The sequence below is a fragment of the Diachasma alloeum genome, unplaced genomic scaffold, assembly GCF_001412515.2.
Source record: "Diachasma alloeum isolate Michigan unplaced genomic scaffold, Dall2.0 Dall_scaffold_00558, whole genome shotgun sequence".
NCBI classification, from domain to species: domain Eukaryota; kingdom Metazoa; phylum Arthropoda; class Insecta; order Hymenoptera; family Braconidae; genus Diachasma; species Diachasma alloeum.
Window position 1 is genome coordinate 626,674 of NW_021680690.1, and position 9,333 is coordinate 636,006.

At 33.2% G+C, this 9,333-nt stretch overlaps 1 protein-coding gene across 5 annotated transcripts in view; it reads left to right on the top strand.

Moving 5' to 3' along the window:
* Positions 1-518: 518 nt before the first annotated feature.
* LOC107043321 (transmembrane and coiled-coil domains protein 2) overlaps positions 519-9,333 on the top strand; it is an 11,503-nt gene continuing 2,688 nt past the window's right edge. For 2 of the 5 annotated variants that reach the window (XM_015264763.1, XM_015264766.1), the window contains exons 1-10: positions 519-1,062; positions 2,411-2,581; positions 2,901-3,090; positions 4,256-4,421; positions 4,656-4,884; positions 5,155-5,199; positions 5,262-5,344; positions 5,628-5,636; positions 7,123-7,451; positions 8,055-8,455. In XM_015264763.1, the coding sequence (XP_015120249.1) occupies positions 2,439-2,581; positions 2,901-3,090; positions 4,256-4,421; positions 4,656-4,884; positions 5,155-5,199; positions 5,262-5,344; positions 5,628-5,636; positions 7,123-7,451; positions 8,055-8,455 (1,595 nt within the window). In that variant the 5' untranslated portion in view covers positions 519-1,062; positions 2,411-2,438. The remainder of the gene's footprint in view (positions 1,063-2,410; positions 2,582-2,900; positions 3,091-4,255; positions 4,422-4,655; positions 4,885-5,154; positions 5,200-5,261; positions 5,345-5,627; positions 5,637-7,122; positions 7,452-8,054; positions 8,456-9,333) is intronic. The other 3 variants (XM_015264764.1, XM_015264765.1, XM_015264768.1) reach the window with 3 other exon arrangements.

The window sequence follows — 9,333 nt, forward strand, 5'->3', positions numbered from 1 at the left end:
ATTCAGACTCAAACAAGTTAAAATTACATTTAAAAAAAATCCAAAACACGAAATAAATACTGATTGACCCCCAAAAAATAATATAATTATAAAAATACTCTTCAAATTAGTCGATGAACATTTAAACAAGACAAATAAAATACATTTGCATAATTTAGACTCAAACAAGTTAAAATTATATTTTTAAAAAAATCCAAAACACGAAATAAATACTGATTGACCCCCAAAAAATAAAATAATGATTAAAATACGCTTTAAACTAGTCTACAAACATTTAAACACGACAAATAAAATACCTTCACATAATTAAGACCCAAACAAATTAAAACTATACTAAAAAAAATTCAAAACACGAAATAAAATATAAATTAACAATTCGAAAATTAATTTTCACGAGATTAGCATCGCGCTCTGCATTCAAAAAAATCTGTGTCCCCCCTCCCAAACCCAGTGAAGATGGTGGTGGCCTAGGGACCCCACATCCTAGTCACCATATTCTCTCTGATCTCCCCAACAACTTGGCAGTTCTTATATTTCCTATCGTTTTGTCTGTACCACCCGAGTACTTTTATTCGTCATTTTTTTTTAATCCATCCCCACTACTCTTTGTTCCCTCAATCTACACGACCTGCAGTTGCATCTTGGCACTGTGTCACGCTGTTAATCCGAAAAAAATTGTTGAAAAGTGGAGTAAAAAAAGTGGTCGAGTTGCTCCGCAATTCAGGGAGTTGTGGTCACCATTGAATAAACTACTGTTGTTTTTGTACGATTATAAACAACTGTTGTGACACACCTCTCGATGACATTATAGGTCAAATAATTGACAGTAATTCGGTTTCTCCTCATCATCGTCGCAAAAAACATCTCCCCCCGTTCGTTCAGATGCGGAAGAAATGGCCCTTCCTTCGGACACAACTGCATAAACAGTTTCATCAGTGAGGAATATATTATTAAGAGGGATAGTAACTATTAAGCGGAATAGTTTCACTGGTCGTGGGGATTGAAACAGTTCTATAATGTCCTCTGGGATATCGTTGGCTCCGGTGATATCAGTAATTACTGGTGAGTAATACTCGAGTGATTCATAAATATTATTATTTAAATTTTATTATTTATGTCTGGAGTGTTATTGAATTCATTGAATTATTATTTAATAAAATGTAATCAGAGTTGTCTCCGAGTTATCTCCGGAGTTTTTATTTTGCGTTCAAAATTTTTTTCGCAATTCTGGAGTAAATATTGTTATTTTAAATATAAAAGTCATGAGTTTTTTATTGCGTTCAAGAATTTTTTACTCAAAATACGACGAAATATTCTAATTTTTAGAATAAAGATTGAAGACTTCTTGATTCCTGATTTTTCTATTTGCGGGTTTTTCAATGTTTAGAATTATTATTCTACTAATGTTTTTTTTGAATATTATTATTTTAATGAACTATTTTTTGGCTTTATTTTATATATTTTGCATTCAATAACTTTTTATTCTCAATTTAGGAATAAATATTCTGATTTTGAGAATAAAGATTAAACGATTCTTGATTACTGATTTTTCTATTTGAGTGTTTTTTCAATTTTTAGAATGGTTATTCTCCAAATTTTTTTAAATATTATTATTTTAATGAACTATTTTTTGTCTTCTATTCTTACATTTTACATTCACATTTTTTTTCATTCTCAATTTAGGACTAAATATTCTGATTTTGAGAATAAAAATGAAAGAATTCTTGATTCCTGATTTTTCTATTTGTCTTTTCCAATGTTTAGAATGATTATTCTTCTAATGTTTTTTAAATAGTATTATTTCAATGATAATGTTGATATCTGGGATATTATCGAGTTCATTGAGACAATTATTATTCAATAAACCACTCCCCATTGTCTCTAGTTTTTAATCCATTCATCTCGAATAATATTATTCCTGACGCACCTAATTGTTTTACTCGTTGTAATAGAAGAGCAGAGCAATCACTGGAGAGAAGGATGGCTAATTTGACAGCTCAAATAAACATTCTCTTTTTCAAGATAAAAATCGAGGATTTCTAATCGATGATTTCTCCATTAGAATCTCTTCTAATTCGAAACATTATTATTTCAATGAACTAATTTTTTTTCTCTTCAATTCTTATATCTACATTCAAGAATTTTTTATTCTCAATTTAACCCTAAATATTTTGATTTTGAGAATAAAAATCAAAGAGTTCTTGAGTCATTTTCAACGTCTAGAATAATTATTCTTCGAATGTTTTTTAAATAGTATTATTTCAACGACATTGTTGATATCTCAGACATAGCCACTTCATTACGACAATTATTATTCAATAAACGACTCCCCATTGTCTCCAGTTTTTAATCCCTTCATCGCGAATAATGTTATTCCTGACGCATCTAATTGTTTTACTCGCTGTAATAGAAGACTAGAGCAATCACTGGAGAGAGGAATGGCTAATTTGACAGTTCAGTCATCGAGCAAAAGCAGTTCTCGCGGCACATCACCCAGTAGGAATAATCCACCGAGTCATACTCATCAGCGTCAACCGTCAGCAACGTTTGAGCACGCACCGAAACCATGTAATCCCAGCGTGTGAGTGTGACTCAGCAAGAGAATTCCGTAATTCAGTAGCGAAGTGGTAAAGCGGTTTAAGTAGATTGTGACAATTGGCCAGTTTTTAGGGAATATCTCGGAATCTAAGGGAGATAGCTGAATTTTTGTCTGGACCTTTCTTGTAGCACTCAATTTGTTCTAGAAAAAAGGTTATTACGAAAATTTCATCATCTCCTTTAGATTCGGAGATATTTTTCAAAAACTCAACTAAGACATAAGTCGACGAACCGTTTTACCACTTCGCTGCTGAATTTTTTTCAATAGGAAGATTTGAGGGAGTGAAATGGTGCTTTTGCAGGAGTCAGACGGGGGAAGGCAGCACTGGAAGTGGTAGTAGCAGTGGTGGAGGTGGCGTGATCAAGGGGAACAGGCAGAGATCACCGGCGGCACAGGTGCGTGCAGGGGATACTATGGAGGAGGCCAATGTCACGGGAAATGAGAGCGAGGATTTCGCGTCCAACGTGCATCCACCGACTGATGACGAGGGGGTGAGTTGAGGGGGTGTCGGTGGGGGGTCATTAATTAAGAGGTTTAATTAGCATGTGTGAGGGTCGGCAGAGGGTTTGGAGGGGAGATGTAGAAAAGAATACATGGAAAAGAAAATGAAATTCGTCTCGAATGGATAATGTTTCTGTCCTGATTCGAGAATTTTGATATTGTTTATTCAAAGATTTTTTATTCTCAATTCTGGAAATTTATTCAATTTTTGTTTTATTTTATTATTTATTTCTTGAGTTGAGAATAACAGAATAAAGAATAGTAAAGAATAATTTATTTTCAATTCAAGAAGAAAATTCCTGAATCAAGAATATTTATTAATTACGAAATTTTTTCAGTCAATGATTTTTTATTCACAATTCAGGAGATTCATTCTTGAATTGAGAATACTAAACAATAATTGATAGAATAAAAGAATAAAGAAATAATTTATTCTGAATTCAATAATGAATTTCCTGAATTGAGAATAAATAATTCTTAATGATCAAGATTATTTGGTGAATATTCTCGAATTCGGAGTGTTACATTTGATTCAAGAATTTTTGCAACTTCATTCAACCATGCATATTCAGCATTATATTCTTTTTCTCGCATAATGCATGAGACGATTACTGATTCATGAGCTCCCCGATAGAGGAGTCAATGCTTTTTCTTGTGAATGGAGTGACGATAAATCTGCGGTGACTAATGGAGCTCCTGGCGATATTTCTAGTAAACCTATCAAGTCATTCAATCCTCCTCATGAATAAAGAGTATTTTATTTAATTCAAGAATCCTGATTATTTGTCTCGAATTACAAATTCTTTAATTCTTTAGATCGAAGCACTAAACAATGTTCAATTAATTCTCAATTGTCATTTTATTCTCGAATGAAGAATTTTTCTATTTCTTATTCCAGAATGTATTCTGCTCTTGATCCAAGAATTTTAATGGCTCAAATTGTAAATTCTTGAATTCTTAATTGAAGAATTAAAGAATTCAACAATTTAAGAATTTTTTTTTCTCATTTTATTCTCAAAGAATTTTCGCATTTTTCCCTCCACAAACATTCTCTTCTTCTAAAGAATATTTTTTGTTCGCGTCACGTTGTATAACACAATTACAAATTCACTCCAATTTCACCTCGATTAATGAAGCTATTGGTGATATTGATAGGAAACGTATCATCCGACCCAATCGTTCTTATCGAACGGTTCGTCCGAGTTGATAAGTGATGATGTAGACTCCAGTGTTTCACGTGTGAAACAGGCTATCGAAAATATACAGAACAAAATAACAAAGACGCGGGAGCTCATAAGGACCGAGCAGAAAACACGAGATGGTGAGTATTTAATATCTCCGAATCTGAGGGAGATAGCGAAATTTTCATAATGACCTTTTTTATAGCTCTTTCTTCGCCCCACAAAAAAGGTTATAACAAAAATTTCGCTATTTCCCTTAGATTCCGAGATATTTATTAAAAACTGACCGATAGTCAAAATCGACGAGAACCGTTTTACCGCTTCGTCACCGATTTTGCATAAATGAATGAGAAAAAAACCGAATGATGTTTCAGAAAACGTGAACGAATACCTGAAGCTTGCGGCGAGCGCCGATAAGCAGCAGTTGGCGAGGATTAAAACAGTCTTCGAGAAGAAAAATCAAAAGTCTGCCCATAACATTGCTCAACTGCAGAAGAAACTCGACAGCTACATGAAGAAATTGAGGAATTTCGAGATGAATGGACCGCAGGCGAGCCACCGACAGCCGCGAGAGGTGCTTAGGGACATGGGTCAGGGTTTGAAGTGAGTTGAGCACTCGATACTCCTTAATTTTCGATTTTATCAAAAGGCGAAAGCCAAATATTAACTTATCTCGTTAATGAGTGGTTTTAAGCGGAAATGTCATGAACAACTTTTTTTAGGAAATTAAATTTCCTACAAAAAATGTGGTATGACATTTTCCTCTAAAGTTACCCGTTACCGAGATAATCGCAAAATAAAGAGACTTAATTTTTTCATTTTGATTTTACTTCACTTTTCTATTGATTCAATGATTTCTGTATTTAATTTCAGAAACGTTGGTGGCAACATCAGAGACGGTATCACTGGATTCTCAGGGTGAGTACCTCATCCCCAAAAAGCTCGTCAAAAAAATCTAACAAAAATCTGAATTATTTCAGGAGTGTCATGTCCAAGCCACGAGAATTCGCCCACCTGATAAAAAATAAATTCGGCAGTGCCGATAACATCAACACGCTATCACGTAAGTACGCATGACCACCCACGAGTTCATATTCCTCATCTCCAATGTCATCTGTTCGTCTCTCATCGCAAAAATCGTTTGTTCAGATAGAAAATGTAGATGTTAACGAATTGATTAACCGAATGGCCATGAAAATCTTCATAATAGAGTGATCATTGACGATTAATTCGCATTAACCATCTAGTCTTTTCTCCTCGTAATTATTAATACATTAACAACATTTGTGGAAAGACTGACAATCATTGCTAGACCTTGAATTTACTATTTTTCGCTGCCACGACAGTTGACGGTAGTAAGTATATAGTGTACGAAAAATAGTGGTGCATCCCATTAGACTGTGCAATGCTCATGTTCATGATTAGCTGAATGTTCGTGTTTTCTGTCCCAAAGTCTTGACTGAATGTTAACAATTTTCAAACGTGAATAATTTTTAGAATTAGAGTGCCAATGAATCATTCTTCAGTCATTGTTTGTACCCCTGACATCTCTTCAGCCCTTCTCCACCCCCCGATTATCCAATACTAACGCTAGAAACTCTGCCTCATGTCTTCTCGTTTGTTATGTTGTCTCATAAACAGCTTGAAACATCATGGGAATGTTCTTATTAGGGATATCCAAGTGCATTTTATGTGAACTGAATTTGAATCTCGATATTAGACCGTTAAAAAACATTTTAAAAATCTGAAAAAAAAAATTGGAAAGCTTATTTTTGGAAGGAGATTAATAAAATAATTTTTAAAATTGCAATTTTTGACAATGGCAAGCATTTTCTGTAAATAATTTATAAACAAGTAATTTTCCACCATAAAAATCATTTGTTCGATTATCGTAATAAATTTATTCATATTGAAAATTTTAGCAGAAATCGATTTAATGTCTAAAAAAATTAGATTTTTGAAAGTTTAAATAATTTCGATTATTATTTTATTATTATTAAAAAACATTATGAACATGGAAATGAACAACAAAATTGTTTATTATTATTATTATTATTATTATTATTACTTCATTATTTTAATTATTATTACTATTTGTTTACGAACAACAAATATTTAAAAAAATAATAATTCTGTGCAAAATGCAAGTTGAATGACGCTGAATATTCCTGATTTTTTTCAATTTCAGCTCTATTTGATTTTACAAATTAATTTTTAATTTTTAACAAAATTTATTGCAATAAAAATACACAATAAAAAAAAAATTTACAATAGGCTATCGCCCGAGGAGCTTCAGACAAGTGATTTTATTATTTAAACTTTGCAAGTCTGAATTTGAATCTCGATATTAAACCGTTAAAAAACTGAAAAAATAATTTAAAAATTGCAATTTTTGAAAATGTCGAGCATTTTCTATAAATAATTTATCAACAATCAATTTTCCATAAAAATCATTTGTTCGGAATCATAACAAATTTATTCATCTTCAGAATTTTACCAGAAATGAATTTCATTTCTGAAAAAATAAGGTTTCCGAAAGTTTAAACAATTTCAATTATTTATTTATAATCAATGAATGTTTAAAAAAATAATAATTCTGTGGAAAATGTCATGTGAATGCCTCTGAACATGATTTTTTTTCAAATTATTCTCACGCAATTTAATTGACAAATTTGAAGATACTTTGACATCCCTAAAAATGAATTAAATTTGAATGAAATAGTTCAGAATGCATAATAGAAGTGTATTTGAACATCTAGTTGTTTAATTACTGGGCTCGAGGTTCTCCCTGAGATATTGGATAATCGTAATAACGCCGAGACATGTCTGTGTCACCCGCAGATGGCTCAACTTTTTATGTAAACGAACAACCGCGTGCAGGTAACGGTGACAATGGTAGTGTCGAGGAGGAGAAAACTCACCACGGATCGGCCACACTACCAGGTGGTTGTAGTCTGGGATCCAGTCAGACCCCGGGCCCCATCAAATTCCCCTCGGAGGAGGGGTCCGAGTGCTCCAGTGTCACTAGTGAAAGTGGACCTGGCAGCAGGGGGCAGGCACACGCTTGTCACAGTAATAATGCTGCCTTCAGTCTGAAGACTATTTTTGCGGAGCTGCAGGAACATCGGGAGAACTTTGAGCGGATGAGGGAAAAGTTGGATGGAGTGAAGGTAATTTTTTATTCAGGAAATTAAAAATTTTTTTCAACGTTTTAAATGTCGTATTCGTGTGCAATTTAATGAGCTTCTGAAAAATTCTAATTGTCGACGTAATAATTAAATTGAAACAGTTTTTATTTCATGAGTGATTTTAGGAGATCATAAGGCCCTTCAAAAAAATTAATTCTGTTGAAACTAAAGATTTAAAAAACACAAGTTTTTCCAAAATCCTTCATTTTCGAGATAAATAACCAATGAATAAAGCAATTTCAGCTGTTTTTAAATATTGGATTATCTTGATAAGAAGTAATTTAACAGCAGAATTATGAAAGACATTCTAAGCTATAAAATCAGTCCTTTTAAAAGAAATTCTAACAAAATTGAAAAAATTCTTCCTAAAATTAATTATTACTGAGATAAACTAAAGATTGAAAATCACGAATTGAATAGAGTCAGTAGAGTTTCCCACTTCGATAAATTCCATGAAGAGAAATTTCAGATTCCAGAGAAAAATGTTCAAAGACAAATTGAATTCCCAAACAAAGCCATAACCATTTCAAATATTTTCACTGAACCTTTAAAAAAACAAATCTCCCCTGTCCCCTTCGCTTCCAGACCCTCCAGCAAGAAGTGACATACCTCTCAAACGCCCTCCAAGAGGAGAGATTCAGATGTGAACGCCTGGAGGAGCAGATAAACGATCTGACCGAGCTCCACCAGAACGAAGTGGAAAACCTGAAGCAAACGATAACCGACATGGAGGAAAAAGTGCAATACCAGAGTGAGGATCGTCTCCGTGACATTCACGAGATGCTTGAGAGCTGTCAAACCAAAATATGGAAAATGGAACACCAGCAGCAGCAGCACCAACAATACGTCACTCTGGAGGGACTGGACAACAGCAACGCTAGGGCTCTCGTTGTTAAGCTCATCAACGTTGTTTTGACCGTTCTCCAAGTGATTCTATTGCTTGTTGCCACTGGCGCGGGTATCATGATGCCATTCCTCAGGACCAGGTAACCCATTTATTTTTTTTTTTTTTGGTTGCGAGTGGAACTATTGTAATTGTTTAAATTTAAGGATATTCAAGTACTTTGGCTATTTTTCCTCTAGTTAACAGTTTTTAAAATTTTGTAGTCGAACATTAGAGCTTGCATTTAAGCCAAATTTGACCCCAAGTTTCCGGAAATTTTCCTATGATTTTATTGTTTGATCTTTGCAGATCTGAATTTAAATTTTGATATTTAACTGTTAGAAAACATTTGAAAGACAACATTTGAAATAGTTTCTGAAGAATCAATTTTCCACCATAAAAATCGTTTGTTCGAAATCGCAATTTATTCATATTCAGATTTTTATCAGAAATCGATTTCATGCCTAAAATGGTATTTTACACAACAAGTGAGGTAAGTCGGACTTTAAAGTCAGACTTCCCTATAGGCAAGTGGATGGCTCAGAATTGCGTTTTTCCACTTCCTAGGCCTTATACAAGATGAATTAAATTAATTTTTTTTGGCACTTTCGTTTTTCGCGATTATCTCGGAAACTGGAGATTCGATCAATTAGCCCCTCATGTATAGATATTCCAAATTTTTATTTTTTTCCTCATTGAAGTAGTTTTGAAAAAAATTGCGAGCTAATAAAAAACATTTGCTAGTTAGGACTTTTTTTTAAATAAATTTTTGAAAAATCACCCCTGAAAAAAAAGGCGTTATTTTATCAAATTTTATCACCAATCGGTAGCAAATTGTTTGAAGATTTTTGCGAGTTAAGAAAAAATCGTCAATGCACTCCTATTATTGTGTAAATTAACAATTCCAATTTCAACTGAAAACCAGAGTTGATGACCAGAGTTTGTAGCAGAGATGTCAGACAAGATATGAATGTTTTTTTT